Below are 15,566 nucleotides of genomic sequence, written 5' to 3'. Positions count from 1 at the left end.
GTTTGGTCAGGTATATGCATGCTTAACTACTTGGTTGGTTCTGGTAACGTAACGTAATAAAGTAACGTAAGGTGACGTAAGGAAAGCTACCATAAGATAGAGTAGTGTGACATAACATGATGTATGTGGCATAAAGCTTTAAATAAGTCAATGTTGACTGTTGGTTTCACGTGGAGCCCTGACCCACAGCCTTCTGGATGAAAGACTCATCCATCCACTTCAACCACCTCCTTACATCATATATGTTCAGTGGAGTACCAGAGACAGTCTAACATAACATAACGTAATGTAATGTAGAATGTTCAATAAATCAGTGTTGACTTTTGGTTTCATATGGACTCTAGTCTTCTTTCTACACCAAGCACCTCCTTACGTGGACCTTCTCATTCTGTATACTACATCACCTGACTTCCTGGCTTATAATAAACTGCTTGAATAGATGATCTAAAACGTCTCTTTTTCCTGGTGAGGACGGGTCAGAAACAACCTCCATTTTAACATTCTGCTGCTATTCAAAAACAATAGTAAGAGCAGGTAAATGAGGCCCCAGGACTAGAACCAAAGCCTGTACACCATGTAGCTCAGCAGGGATCTTTTTTAAGAAGTGGGCTGCACATTTTCCACTTTTGACAGTGTGACGGGTATCTTCCCCTCCTCTACACCCGGTGGCTTAGTGACCACATCCCCTGGAACCTTCCACTTTGACCCCAGCTCTCCTCTCTGTTCCCCTTCGCCCAATCTGTGGAGCAGCCTCTCCTTGAAGTTGGCCCTGGGAAGGACCCAAACGACAACCCCCATCGCAGCCAAGGCCGAGCCGAGACAGGAGAGCCCGATCCCGGCCGCGGTGCTGAAGTGCAGCCCCCGGTTGAAGCTCACAGCCTGGGTGTCCACGAAGAACAGGTCTCCCTCTCCGAACGACTCAATCTTATGGGGAGTGGAGTAGCCAACTGACAAGCTGGCGATGCCTGCAGTCAGGATCAGGAGACCCAGGGCCAAGGACACCTGGAGGGAGACAGAGACAGAACCCTGTAGTGGTAATTTGTGTAGCCTTGGTCTCATTTTTTTATAGGTTGTAATTTTTCCTCAGTGCTGTGCACTGCTTGTTAGGAAAGGTCATTTTGTTGTTTGTGATGCAGAAAACATCCAAATTACTAAATGAGCAGGGGGTTTACATGCAATCCTTCACCTTTATAAATACCACCACGCCACTGCCTGCAGTTCATCATGCAGAGACAACAGTTTGAATGTACTGTATGCACTATGTTACATGAGTATATCAGAGAGGGTTTTTACAGTGGGGAAGTTCATCGCTGGCAGGTGAAAACAATCAGCAGGCAACACCATGTGTCACAGAGGTGGCACATCTCTGCCTGCAGTCCACCCCAGACCAACACTGGGGCTGGCAGAGACAATTTCATGCAGTGCATGAGGAACTTGGCTGTCTAATCTTTTGGGAAAGAAGGAACAATTATCCAAAAAAAGGTAGAATAAAAAAAGTACACAGAATTTTCATGTATTGTTGAAATGGTTCTGCATTATAGACTTGTACAATTCCAGTAAACCTCAAAATAGCACTTAATCGATTGCATCAATTGATGCAGTGACTAAGAAAGGGACTAATAATGGATCCAGTTCAACTCAGTTAGTCCTACAGTAGTAATTATACACACCACATTTCAAAAAAGTTGGGATGCATCTATGAAACATCAATAAAAACTGAATGCAATGATTTGCAAATACTTTTTGACCTATATTTAAATAAATTCAGTACAAAGATAAGATATTCAATTTAATTACATTTTCATTAAGTTCATTGTTTGTTATTTTGTTTTTTTAATAAATACACACTCATTTTGAATTTGATGCCTGCAACACTTTCCAAAAAAGTTGGGACAGAGGCACATTTGCCACTGAGTTACAGCACCTTTTCTTTTAACAGCATTTGGGAAAAGGTGACACTCATTCTTGAAGTTTTGAAAGCAAAATTCTTTCCCATTTTTGCCTATTATACAAGTGCAGCTGCTCAACAGTCTGCTGCCTCTGTTGTTGCTGCTTCATAATGAGCCATAATGAGTCTGAACTGCAGGCAGATTAGTCTAGTCCCCACACTGTTTTACGGCGAAACCATGCTGTTGTAACAAATGCACAATGTGTCCTGGCATTGTCTTGCTGAAAAAGACATCATCTGGATGGCAGCATATGTTGCTCCCAAACCTGTTTGTGGCTTTCAGCATCAATGGGGCCTTGACAGATTTAAAATGTTTCAGCTGAATTCACACTACAGAATTTTTGCCCTGATTTTCCACTTACCAACAGGTCTTGGAAATTACTGACGAACGCCCCCAGATCAGAGGCAAATTGGTGCATGCACCCATGAATGGTCACTACTGAAGAGACAGCAAAAAGTAGTAGTAGTACAAGACAGAGAGTTGCGTAGTGTGAACAGTACAGTGAGCTGATGACTTTAAAAGTCACGTAGTGTGACCAAGTTGTAAGTTTTACTCAGTAGTTCAGGGATGATATGATAAAATGGGTTTCAAAAGCCAGATGTAATGGGAAACATGGAGTGGACTGTTAGACAGAACGAAAAATGAATACACTTACGGGGAATCATTTACTGACTATATGATACTAGGGAACAGATGAATTAACTTTCTATAAGGGTACCTGACCCTCTGTCTCTCCAGGGAATTTTTCTTACGTTTCAACCAAACCTGCAAAGTAACACGCATCACTTCCTGTGTTCCTGCAGGATTTCTCATGGGACATAACTGATAGCAGCGGTGGATTTCATCTCTATTGTGTTATATCAATCAGTGACTGATATTTATTCATATGAAATATCAGAACAGGACTGATTAAGGGAAACACACAAAATGCCTGGCTACCAAATAATGCAAGAAATGCCTGAGGGACTGAGCACTGAATAGCAGAGACACCAACAGACACAATGATCGCTACAATGTCTGATGTACATTTCATGGATTAATATACAATTGTGTTTCTTATTTTGAACTAAATAGATGATTATATTCAGAATGTCTCTACTTTCTTGAAAAAATGTTCATTTTGTAGGCCCACTACTGCTTTTTAACATTTTAACTTACAGTTGCACCAGTTATTGAATTGAATTGTAAAGAAAGTAAGCTGAGAGGTTATAAGACTGAGGAACACAGATTAAATGACGTAAACAGTATGTAGTTCCTCCTCTACCTTCCACACAGCTGAGTTCCACCACAGGGCTGACCTCTGGCTCTGGACGAACCCCCGATCCTCCGGGTCTCTCTCCCACATGGAGGACGAGCACTCCTCATAGAAGTGGTGCAGATAGGAACGAACCCCAAACTGAAGACAGCTAGAACCCGCCTGCAGGAACGGTGAACACAAAGGGACCAAATTACACAGAAGAACAAAATTCCTCCATGAATACATTTGGCTGCATCTCTCTGTCATATCTGAAGAAAGAATAGCTAAGATTACAGTGTACAAAATATAGTTTAAGTATTTGGTACTAACTGGGTCCCTATGTATACCAGTAGAATTATATTCATACAGTACCAGGGAAAAACACAAAAGGTTATTAAATAAGGGGGTAAAGAGTGCTTAAGAGGGACTTTTTTTTTTCCTTTGTGCCTATTTAATTAATACAGAGAACAGTAATGCTATTACAGAGTTCAAGTTCATTTGCAATACTGTTGTGAAGTTATTTCCAGTGAGTCACTGAAACAAAGATGGAGGTCAGTGGCTGCCTGGCTAAGAAAAAGACCTGCAGCTTGAGAAATGGTTTAAAAAGTCTTGAATGAATATCTGTTATATTTCAGCTCTTTAATTGATAGTAGACCAAGTAAGTGACTGATTAATCTAAATCTACTTCGTAACATAACGTAATGTAACGTAATGTAACGTAACGTAACTTTGAATAAGTCAAAGCTGACTTTTGGTTTCACATGGGACAGGTTCACCGGGCCTTAAGTACATAAGTCGTGATGATAAATGTGCTTAATGTTGTGAAATGGTCACAGTCACAGTGGAACCAAATCTACTTGGCGAGCAATGCAATGCAACGTAATGTCAAAGTTGACTTCTGGTGGGACATGATTCCGGTGTGAGACATCCATGCACCCCACCTCCACCATACACTAATAATAAACATAATTATGGGTCAATATAAGCTGCTTGCACAAATGACCTATCATCAGTTTTTTCTGGTGAGGACTGGCTGTATTTTAAAATTATGACTTGCAGAATATATTTTTGGTTTTGGGATCCAATGTTAAATCAATCTGACAGTCAAAATGTTAGAGAGGAAGCTTCAACGGTGGTACATTACAATTAGGATGAAGCCTTGGAAATGGCCCTATACTTTCAAAATATTTACACTGAATTTGTGGGCTGTGATCTAAAGCGTTACCAAAGCATATTAGATGTCCTCTGTACGTCTGACTAATGTTGGTCATATGACTCTTTCCGCTGCAATAAAATCAAATCAAACTCGATTATCACCCATGGAAACTAAAGCTCACCTCACTCCCGGAGGATTCTCCTCCTGAGCCAGAGACGCAGGCCTCGGAGCACAGCGCCATCACACCTCAAACACCTCGAACTCCTACAGAAAAAGATACAGATACATACTGTAGGCGATACGTATTCAGAGTTCTGCACAGATTGATATGTGTATGTGTCATCCGCTAGGCTGCTGTAGCACAAACACTGTTTATGCGCTGAATATGGATTTCTGACAATAAACGCCTCCCTCCCCTCAGAGACTGGTTATAAATCCTGGCCTGTGTCGTCAGGTTGCCCCAGTTATTGTTGCTGCGTGTGAACGATTGACGGCTACCGTGGCCCTGAGGTGGCTCTATTACCACCCACGGATGAGTCACACATATGCAAGTGTGTGCACACTCTATTCTTCCTCATATGCACACATGTCCCTCTGTTGTTATTCTCCCGAGGCGGTTTGATTGATTTCTTTCATTCTCTGCCTTCAAACTGTTTCTCTGAGCGGCCACACAAGCCTGATCTCAGCCTGTACTAAACAGTAAGTTTAACCCGACTGTGATGTCAGGTAATGTCAGGTTTTTAACCCCCTCCAAAGCCAGAGTCTGACAGGGTGAGCTGTTACCAAACTCTGTTCAGTTAAACAAGCTTTTTGTGAGTCTATGTGATTTGTGGGGCCGTAAGACAGAAATTTCCTGTCCCTAAATCTTAAATTAGATAAAATTAGAAATTTACAACAGTGCTAACCAGCAGATAAACAAGAGTGGGCCAAGATCGCAGACACAGGCTTCCACACAAAATAGAAGAACAGCTATACAAAGCTAGCCAACACAACCGTTCGCTACTGTTAGAAAAAGCTACCATTAGCCACTGTTAGCTTTACCATTACCATAGGCTGTTGTTAGTGAATACTCCTGTGAGACCTGTGTATAAGAGGGAATTTGAGATTTGCTAAACTCTTGCACATGCGCACTTGATTCTGCACAATACCTCTTCTTTTAGACTTTAAAAAAATGGCCCTTAATAATACAGCCCTTATTATTTTCCTTTTTTCAAAAATTATTCCCAGTTTTTAGTCACAGTTTGGTAAGGTTTAGGCACAAACAATACATGGATAAGTTTAGGAAAAGATCATGGATTTTGGTTAAATTAGAACCTTTCAGAACACTTAAAAGGCTTCTGGTCAACCACAAGGACATGTTGTTGAAGCAACAAGAACTAGCCAATCACAGTACAGAGACTAGTACAAATCTTGCGAGAATTTAGCAAATCTTAGTTAGTTCGTAAGCTAGCAACTACTACAAGTGGAAAAGTGGAAATTAGTACAGCTTAATGTTATCCTAAACTTAGGAGACCTTCTTTGAGATTTTGTTAGAAAGTTAGGATGCTTGAGGTAAGAACATTGACTTGGGAACTGTTCATCTACAAAGGCTTTTTTCCTAAATCAGGTCATATTCTTTAATTACCACAGTGACCAAGCCGTTAAAGACAGTCTCTGTAATTCAGCCTTGGTCTCCTTGCAATTGTGGATATAAACTAAATACAAAAAACACAAAAACATAAACCCCTGGTGTCTGCCAATGAACCTGTGTAAGAACACAGGGTTGAAGAAAAGTATTTTTTATTTCAACCAGCTGTCATGAATTACACCTAAATTACCTGTCGCAGTTTGTGCTTTCAGCTTATTGAGTAAAGCTTTTAGAAACAGCTTTTACAAAGTGTTACATTATCTTCTGAAAAGGGTGCAGCATGTGGCCCGACTTCATCATCTTAGAACCTAATTTTAATAGCGTTGACAGCCCATTTATTTTTTTCTGGCTTGGTTTTTCTTTATAAAGGAAAAAAATCTGACCTTTCTGGTTTTATTCATGCTGAATGTCAGCACAATTAGACAAACAGATTCACAAGAAAATTAGGTAGGAAAGTCCATAACTAACTAACATAATTTCAATGGAGAAACTTCAAGTTCACACAACCTCATTTCTAATTATGATTTTAAATCAATGTGTGGAGCACTTATTAGTTACCTCAGCATATTAATTGAGTGTTTTTGTTTTATACTACTCAACAGAAAATACTGCAATTTTTAGTTCACTACTTTACTTCTTATAAAATACAAAATATTCTCACTTAAGTAAAGGATCTCATCACTTCTTCCACAGCTAAGTGACCAGCAATGTGTGTTTTTTTTTTTGGCTATTATGATGAATTTGGAGGTATGCACTGCACATGTTAGGGCTGGTCATGATACAAATACTGTTTTGTTATGACTGTAAAACACAACCAGAGTTGGAAAGACACTAAATAAATTTACTTCAGGACTGTACTTAAGTGCTACTTTGAGGTACTTGTACTTTAATTCAGTCATGTATATCCATTCTATCAAATTTGTACAATATTTCACCAAAAAAGCAAAGAGTTGAGAAAAGTCCACAAATTAATGCAAAGTTGTGTAGGAGAACTTTGGTTTTTTTTCAGCTTTTTCTGTCCCATTAATCATCTCATAACCTCAGATTTATCTTGTGACCCTTTGGAGAGGGCCAACCCCTCAGTTGGGAACCACTGAACTAAACTACCTAGCTTTATACTAAAACTAGCTCCACTAACAGTGAAATGCTCCATATGCATCAATATTAAAGAGACCGTTCACCCCAAAATCAAAAATACATATTTCAAATTCATATTTTATCCATCTGTTTTGGTAGGAGTTGTAGAGTTTTGGAGGCTGTAGAGAGATATATCTCCAACATGACTGAACTAGATGGCACTAGTCCTGTGCTTAACACGCCAAAAATATACACTTGAAAATCAACACTAAAGTCTCTTTCCAAAAATTATGACCCTGTTACTCAAGTTAATCCAAACACCTTGTTGTGCTCAGTTTCATGCAGGAACTACTTTCTTTCTGCAGTAAAATCTACTGGAACTACTTTCTATCTAATAGAAAGAAAGTTCCTGCATGAAACTGCTCACAAAAAAGTCTGTGGATTATCTTGAGTTTTTCAGAGCAGCACAAGGCAATCTCCATCTAGTCCCATTATACTAGAGAGAAGGTAGACATCACTACATATATTTCCAACTTACACCAAAACAGTATAGATGGATCAACAGTATTTACAGACAAGAGAAAAAAATCAATATTTTTGATTTTGGGGTGAACTGTCCCTTTAAGTACATTTCACTGATAATAATTTGTACTTGTACTTAAGCAGGATTCTTTTACTTGTTATGTAGCTGGTGTTGGTACTTTTATGCAGCTAAATAATCTGGCTAGTTTTTCCACAAACTCTGGTTAATATGCAAATATACCTCTAAAAAATATGTGGAGCACTGACTGGTGACTCACAGTATATTGTGAGGGTATTATGATGGATTAAGCTCTACAGTCAGTTACCAAACTCACTGGTCCTGAATACTAATATGATTTATTTAATTCTTTATTTTTCTTACAGCTGACAAATTGATTTCTGACTTTTTTTTTTTTCCATGATCATGAAACACATCAAACTCCTGATAAATGAACAGAAATGTTTCATCTCCAGGCTGCTGAAGCACAGCGCTGTCCATGGTGCTGCTGAGTTTGCCCCAACTTTCCTCCAGGCTAACAGACCAGTTAAATCCATTTTAATAAAATTTCTCGCGTTTTATTTGTATTATTTGATACTAAAGCACCTCGACGATGCAACAGGCTTCCTTCACTGCCTCACACTGATGTAGGAGATATGATCACACTCGTTTTCCTGCGCTAATAGTAATAACACAAGATGTGTCGCATTTTGATACTGGTCATATTTAAAAAAAAAAATAAAAAAAAATAAAAAAGGCAGAAATAACAGGCATGGTGGTCGTTTGAACTGATCACAGAGCGAAACTAACCGCCAGCACTGGACGCCAGTGAGTCATCACGGCCGTGCAGCCTCAGTCCATTTCACACTTTTTCTCCGTCGCACTTCATCTACAGCGGTTCAGTTTTCTTCCCCTCCACCTCATCTGCAGCCTCCTCTTTTTTTTTCCCACTCTGACCGACTTTACGACCACCGAAGGACTTAAATCTTACCCCCTGGCCGGAGTGCTCGCTCTTCTCACTGGGGATCCATGTGCTGTCGGACCGGTTGATCTCCAACGCCGCTGCTGATGTGAATCAGCTGAGGGGAGACACTGAGCATGCGTGTAGATGGAGACAGCAGATGTGTGTACTGTCGATACTATATGACATCTGTCTGTTAACCCATAACGTCTATCTATCTGACAGATTCACAGACGTATCAAACGTTTCACGCCTGCTTGTCACTGTTAAAGCCACTGACTTCTGATGGTGCTAAACACTATTAGTGAATCAGCTGACCACAAATGGTAGTAAGACTTCTTGTGTGAGCATCAGTAACTCAAGAGATGATCACTCAGACTTTGATACTCATATCTGTCTACTACAAATAAAACTCAATTAGATGTCTGCTACACAGTCACAAATTACAAAGAGTTCTGAGTTGTAACACTTGCTGGGTTTAGATGTAATAGTGAGAGGTAATTTGCTGGATTAAGATCCACACCAGGCCTGGAATCTCATCCTTTTAGGGGCAAGGCCATTTGTCCTTTGGTGTTGTCAACTTTTTGATGGCACATATGCCAAATGCCTGGGCTGCAAGACCATCAATTACTGAAGTCCACAAAAATAATAAGTTTTGCTTAAGGGTTCAGGATTTTTTCCTAATATTTTCACAGCACACTATATAGATTTGATAATGACTTAGTATCTCAAAATAACTATGAGTATTTCAAAATAAGACTTAAAATATATAAATAATAGATAATGATGTAATTTTCTCATTATGACTGACAACATCTTTTTTTCCATCACTTTGGCTATAATGGGCTTCCACAGAGAGAGATAGCACATGGATAGCAGCGTAATGGAGGAGACAAGCACACACATAACATGGATCTGGCTGTTTGTCACTGTTAACAGGGACTCCAGTCTGCAGTGTGAACCACAGAATTGTCAAGTAACATCAGGCTTTATGGTAAAAGAAAAAAAAAAAAAAGTTTATATCACGTCGACACTTCAGCTGGGGTAGTGCAGGTGGGGCATCAAGACCACTGTGGCTGTGGGGTGTATAATTTTTTCAGGGGCATAAGGCCAAAAAGAGGGTACATGGCCTAATGTACACTATTTAATTTATGAAGGAACTTTATTGAAGACTAAAAAATAAACAGTTTTGAATAAAAATGACTGTATTCCTGGATGTGAATGTGTTACATAAGGGTTCAGTCACTGTCGTAGTTGTGGTAAATGTAGTTGGCTGCCCCTGGATGCAGGCTTTGTGGGTCCAGAACTGACACTGTACACCCTTGACCCACACTTCTTTCTGCCTTCAGTTTGTAAAGTGTTCCATGCACACAATGCTGAAAATCTCATAATTTTAATGAACTGTATTACTATTTAGTATGTGGGCTAAGGTAAAAACATCAAATTAAAATAGAGAAATTCTAACAAGTTGACAAAAAAGTAAATCAATTACCTCAGGAAAAGTTAAGTATCTAAGTAAGAAAGAACTTAACTTTGTCAAGTTGTGTATTATTGCTACCAACATACTCAGAAAAAACGTAAATATTACAGAATGAAACAAGTATGAGGGCAAAAAGTACGGGAATCTCAATGTAAGCAAGTAGAATGAAAAGATTATAAATTAAGTTAAAGGCACTAGGTAATTTAAGTAAGGACAATATTTGCATTTAGAGTGTAGGAATAATATAGATAAAAACTGAAAACTGAAAATATGTTTGTTTGGTTGTAAATGGCAATTTTCAATGTTGCTTAGAAAGACTAATAATAGACGATTCATTTTTTTAAAAAAAATAAGGATGACTGTTTTTTCATTTCAACTAACAAGAAGAAGAAATAGCTATTCTTTCTGAACATCTCCATAGACTGAAACTGGATTAAATTATTATAGCTGCTGAAGTTTTGAGGTGTGAAGTATAGTGATCACAGCAACACTTTAAAATACCATAGGAAATAAGTAGAAAACAGAAAATATGTCTATTTACCACAGGAGATTAGAGCATTAGCCACTCAACTCATCATTGGGTTCCATGGATTCACTACCTGCCTAAAGGAATATTTAGTGGTATTATATATGAAAGCCAGATTAAGACTGCCTATATATTTATTGCCGTTCTTATAGTCTGGGTCCAGCACTGTTGTCAGTAATTCAGCTGGGATGAGCTGTTTGAGAATTCAACCCCCCCGGCACATTCTGCACCTGTCTACATATTATACCTTTGAAGTCTGTTTAGTCTGAAGGGCTTTTTGGTGTTTGGCCAAAGGTGCTTTTGAATTGGTTCAAACTTTCCTTCAGTGACCTCCTCTTGACCCCCGCCAGGGACTAAAAATTAGGACATTTATGCCTCTATTCCTTTGATTTTGACCTATCTTTTTTTTGTAATCTCTCTTTTATGGAAGTGCAATAAGTAATCAGTGGTGTAACACTTTAAAGCAGCACTTTAAAGCAAACAACCACAGAACCAGGTGAATCTGTGAACTCATGTTTAATCCGGCCATCTTCCCGTTCACAACTGTTTATCTGATATTGGGCAGGTTTGATACGATGACTGACAGAGGAGTGCCACCGGTCTAGATTTGAAAAGTTACATGCCACGGGTTTGGAGCACAACTAGGCAGTGCTGATCAAATATGAATCAAGATTCAGTGATTGCATTGCCTTTTTCAGACTTAGAATGTTTTCAGAAACACGTTTTAGTGAACTGTTTAGCTGTAATTCAAGAAATTTTAAGACTAAGCCGCCAATTTTTCCTGCTTGAAAACAGACCAAACACTGGCCCAACTTGCTTGTGTCGCTCAGCGCTACATCTCACATTTTGTTCCTTTGACTGGTTGGATTGATGGTAGGTCAATCCCTTTGGTTCCCAAACTGGGGTCCCGTCCCCCCTAAGTGGGGCAGAAGAAGTCACAACTGCTGCAGTGTTATCACAATTAGATTTGCACATGTTGACTAAAATCACAATTTATACAAAAAACTGCATATAAATTTTTTTAATAAAATGACACTTTTTTTTCTCTTCACTTAAAAATATTATAGTGAGCTACTTAGTAGTTAACAACTCTCTGTCCTCTTAAGCTCCATGATAATGAATCATTATTATTCTTTTGGTAAGGGTGAGTGTGTATATGCTACTCTGCTGGGGTTTAAAAAAATGTTCAGCTAACACTAGAAAAGATATACCAAGGATAAATGTTCTGAGAATAGAAACAATTATAATTGATGCTAATTTTGACAGTAAAGCTTTGGAATTAATCAGCTTTTGTAAGATACAAGTGCGGGGGCTCCAAGGAAAAAAGACAGGGAACCACTGGTCTATTCAATTGCATCTAGATGCATTTGGGTCTCTGCCCTTTGAGAATCAAAAATAAGCTGAGATTGGGTCAGTTTAGGCACAAAAACTGCTTGGGTAGATTGAGGATAACACCATGTTTGGCGTTATAATGAGTATGTTACATTACATACATTACGTGATTTCACTGAAGCAACTCGCAAGACGAAAATCATATGAGGCAAGTCATGTGACGCATGCAATGGTATATACTTTAGGACTTTTAATAATGTTTTGGTTTCATATGGGACACGAATACTGCTCAACTGGATGAAATCTTTCCTCTTTATACTACATCAACAGCCAGGTGTGTCTCATATAACCACAGACACATTGAAGTCACTTAAGGTCCTTGCTGGTTATTTCAGCCAGGTACCATGCATGTCTGTACAAGCTGCAAATGAGCATTAACGAAATGTTGGTATTTGATGATTTGGGAATGAGAACAATCTGTTTGGTGTCCCACAGGGTTCACTGTTGGATCTCATTTTATTTTCACTTTTTTATGCTTTTATCTAGCTACAGTGTTTTTACCTTGACTTTTTTCTTTTCTATACAATTTCTCTTTTATTTATTTATTATCAATTATAAGTGCTCTTTTTACCATCACAGCCTTTATACTGAGTATTATAAAGTAAGCACAACATTCTCTTGAAATATCACAGAATTATCATAACGGTGTTTCATTTTGAAGGTAAGTTTTGTGCAGAAAGACTTTGCACATCAAATCAATCACACTGAGAACTGTTTAATTCATTTCCTGTCTAATTTCAGAAAAGGAGAAAAACTACAGACGTTCCATCTATGTGCAATAGTTCCGCAGTTTCATGGTTGAGTCCTTTTAACTTTTCACCGACAGTGAGATAAATATTGAAATGTAAGGTAAGTTTTTTTTTTGTATTACTCTACAGTCTCTGAACTGTCCATCAAATTCCAATCTGACAGGATAGTCTACTTAAATTGAGGGCTGCATTCACCAGCTGTCAATGGCTGATAATGCCTCCGGGAATGCAAACTAAAGAAGCATTTCTGCCTCTGTAAGCAGGAGCTCTCATTAAAGGCAGGCTCACTTCAAGGCACGGTCCGTACGTAGCTGAAATAATGTTAAAAGAAACAACCTCACACACACACACAAACACACATTCCACATTCAGATATGTGCCAATATGTGTTCTGTATATATTTTACTGTTTCCTGAAGATGCATTATTTATGCAGACTGTCATAACAGATCCCAAATGAAAAGAAAACAAATACTGTCATTTTCACATATTTATCCGGCCTGTGTGTGAAAAGAACATTTGCAACCAGGCAGAATAAGTGTGTGTGTGTGTGTGTGTGTGTGTGTGAGGGCAGTGGTTCATCATCCCTGCATATTTGTTATTTGGACACAGTGTGGTAAGCCATAAATGGCAGAATAAGACTGTTTCCAAGGTGCCCTGTTGAGAGAAAGACATTGAAAACTGTCCTTGTTTGTTGTTCACACACACACACACACACACACACACACATACACACATGTAGAGGTTTTTGTATGACCAAGCTGTACTCCATCAGAAAGAGAAAAAAAATTTCCATGGTTACGAGTCCAGCAAGGTCAGACACAGGAAGTGAGTGCTAGGTGTTGATTGGCTGATAGATAATTACACTTCCCTTTAAGATGATGTGCAAACAGGACTTTTTTTTTCAACTACTCTATTTAGAAGCTGTTGTAAAGCATTATCAGTCATTTCAGCTGCACGCCTTGCTGCCCTTATTACTTCCTTTATTCACCAGCTTGGGAGGGTTATCCTTTGGTGTGATAAATTATGCATTGTGCTTGTCTGGTATCTTAAAAATAACCTGTGCATCAGCCCACACCAGCCTATAAAACCACTGTCAATATTGTGGAACATCCAAGCCATCATGTTAATTAGTTGTGAAAAGCCTTTCATTTATTGGCTCGTCAAATAGGAAGGGTAAAACATTTTCCAGAGCCACGATATTTAGGTTTGATGACTGAGGAGGCAGTTTCAGTCTTTCATTTTCTCCACCTGTCTAATCCTTGTCAGGGTAGGGATGGTGGCTGCTATCCTGGAAGACATTTTCTGACAAGTTGGCAGTTCAGTGCGGTGCTAATTGAGATACAGAGACAGTCGCAAAGTTTCCGGTCTTTTTACGTCATTTTGAAACACCACTTATACATTTGAATGGCAAAAGAATGTTAGCGCTTTAAACAATAGTTTGCCTCTTTTGGGAAATACGCTTAGACAGTTTCTTGCCGGGAGTTAAAGGTAGAATAAGTAGGACTTGTCAGTTGCTGTTTGCAAACACTCCAGACAGATTGTTGATCGCTGAGCCTCATTCCTGGGACGTCAAATAGAAACATTTTGGGTCGGTAAGCACAGCAAAATAATGAGAAAATATGGGTGAAGGACAGGGTCTTTGCAGATGCAGGTGCTGCCACACACTTGGTGTGTCGATTGAAAGGGATTATTTTGGTAGTCTATTCATTGTTTTTTGGGAAAATTCTCTATAGTATGCCTTTAAATATGAAGATCATTACCGCTTTCATGTCTGTACACTAAATATGAAGCTACAGCCAGCAGACAGTTAGCTTAGCTTAGCCTAAAGACTGAAAACAAACAGCTAGCCTGGCTCAGTTTAAAGGTAACAAATCCACCCACCAGCACCACTAAAACCCATTAACATATATCTTAATTTCTTTAATCTGCACAAAAACTGAAATGTAAAAGCAGCAATCTGATGTTTTACTGGGGGTTATGCTGGCAAGTTGTTGTTTTTACTCTTGCATATCAACCTATAAGTAACAAGAATCTCAACTATCCATTTACAAAAAAGATGATGATCAGCCTGAGAAAATAAATGCAATTTCAACAATACATCTCTGTTTTTCCACATTCAGTCAGTCTACAGGAAGCAGTAGGACCTGGTTCATTTTTCTTGGAATATATGACATAATGTATGCACTGTTCTTATGAGCACATTGGATCTTCAATAGTGTACAGGGCCTTTTATTATCACCATGACCCCCTGGTGGACGAATCAGAAAAGTGCACTTTATTGAAGAATTTGAATGAATTGCTTTTCTTCAGATCTCACACTTTACAAAAACATTGAGTGGGCCAGTTTGGATCCTTTGGCGGGATGGTTCTACCACATGGGCCGAGAGAGAGTGGTTTCCCACACTGCCAAACAGTTTCTTTAAAAAAAGTATGTCAGTATGTAGGATTTAGTGGTATCTAGCAGTGAGATGGCAGATTGCAACCAACTGAATACCACTTGTCTCACCCTCCCCTTCCAAGCACGGAGGAGAACCCCTGGTGGCCTCGAAACTCTGAGCTACTGTAAAAGCATGGTGGGTCAACATGGTGGCCTACGTGGAAGAGGACCCACTCCCACCGTAGATATAAATGATTCATTCTAAGGTAATGAAACCGCAACAATTCTTATTGTCAGGTGATTATGCAGTCATGAAAACACAGTTATGAATATTATATTCCATTTCTGACAATTTATTCCTGTTAATCTTACACACTGGACCTTTAAATTCCCTCCCTCTGTGCCTCTTCCTCTCTCTCCATCTCAACACGTGTTTTGCAAGCTTACCTTTTTACAGCTTGATAAAAGCCTATCTATTTTCCTTTTCTTCTCTCTATCTCAAATGCAGACACA

General features: G+C 39.0%; 1 protein-coding gene across 1 annotated transcript; it reads right to left on the bottom strand.

Moving 5' to 3' along the window:
- Positions 1–342: 342 nt before the first annotated feature.
- On the bottom strand, positions 343–8,694 carry nrsn1l (neurensin 1-like). Its single transcript, XM_084739052.1, has 4 exons — positions 8,558–8,694; positions 4,524–4,606; positions 3,214–3,366; positions 343–1,002 (listed from the first exon to the last, which is right to left on the bottom strand). Exons 2-4 carry the CDS (start codon positions 4,581–4,583, stop codon positions 598–600), a joined length of 618 nt encoding a protein of 205 aa, XP_084595178.1. The 5' UTR covers positions 4,584–4,606; positions 8,558–8,694; the 3' UTR covers positions 343–597.
- Positions 8,695–15,566: the final 6,872 nt, after the last annotated feature.

The sequence above is a fragment of the Lutjanus erythropterus genome, chromosome 16, assembly GCF_056507025.1.
Source record: "Lutjanus erythropterus isolate fLutEry1 chromosome 16, fLutEry1.hap2, whole genome shotgun sequence".
Classification (NCBI taxonomy): domain Eukaryota; kingdom Metazoa; phylum Chordata; class Actinopteri; order Lutjaniformes; family Lutjanidae; genus Lutjanus; species Lutjanus erythropterus.
The sequence above is the reverse complement of the archived record's forward strand: the minus strand, read 5'-3'. Positions and strand labels throughout refer to the sequence as shown.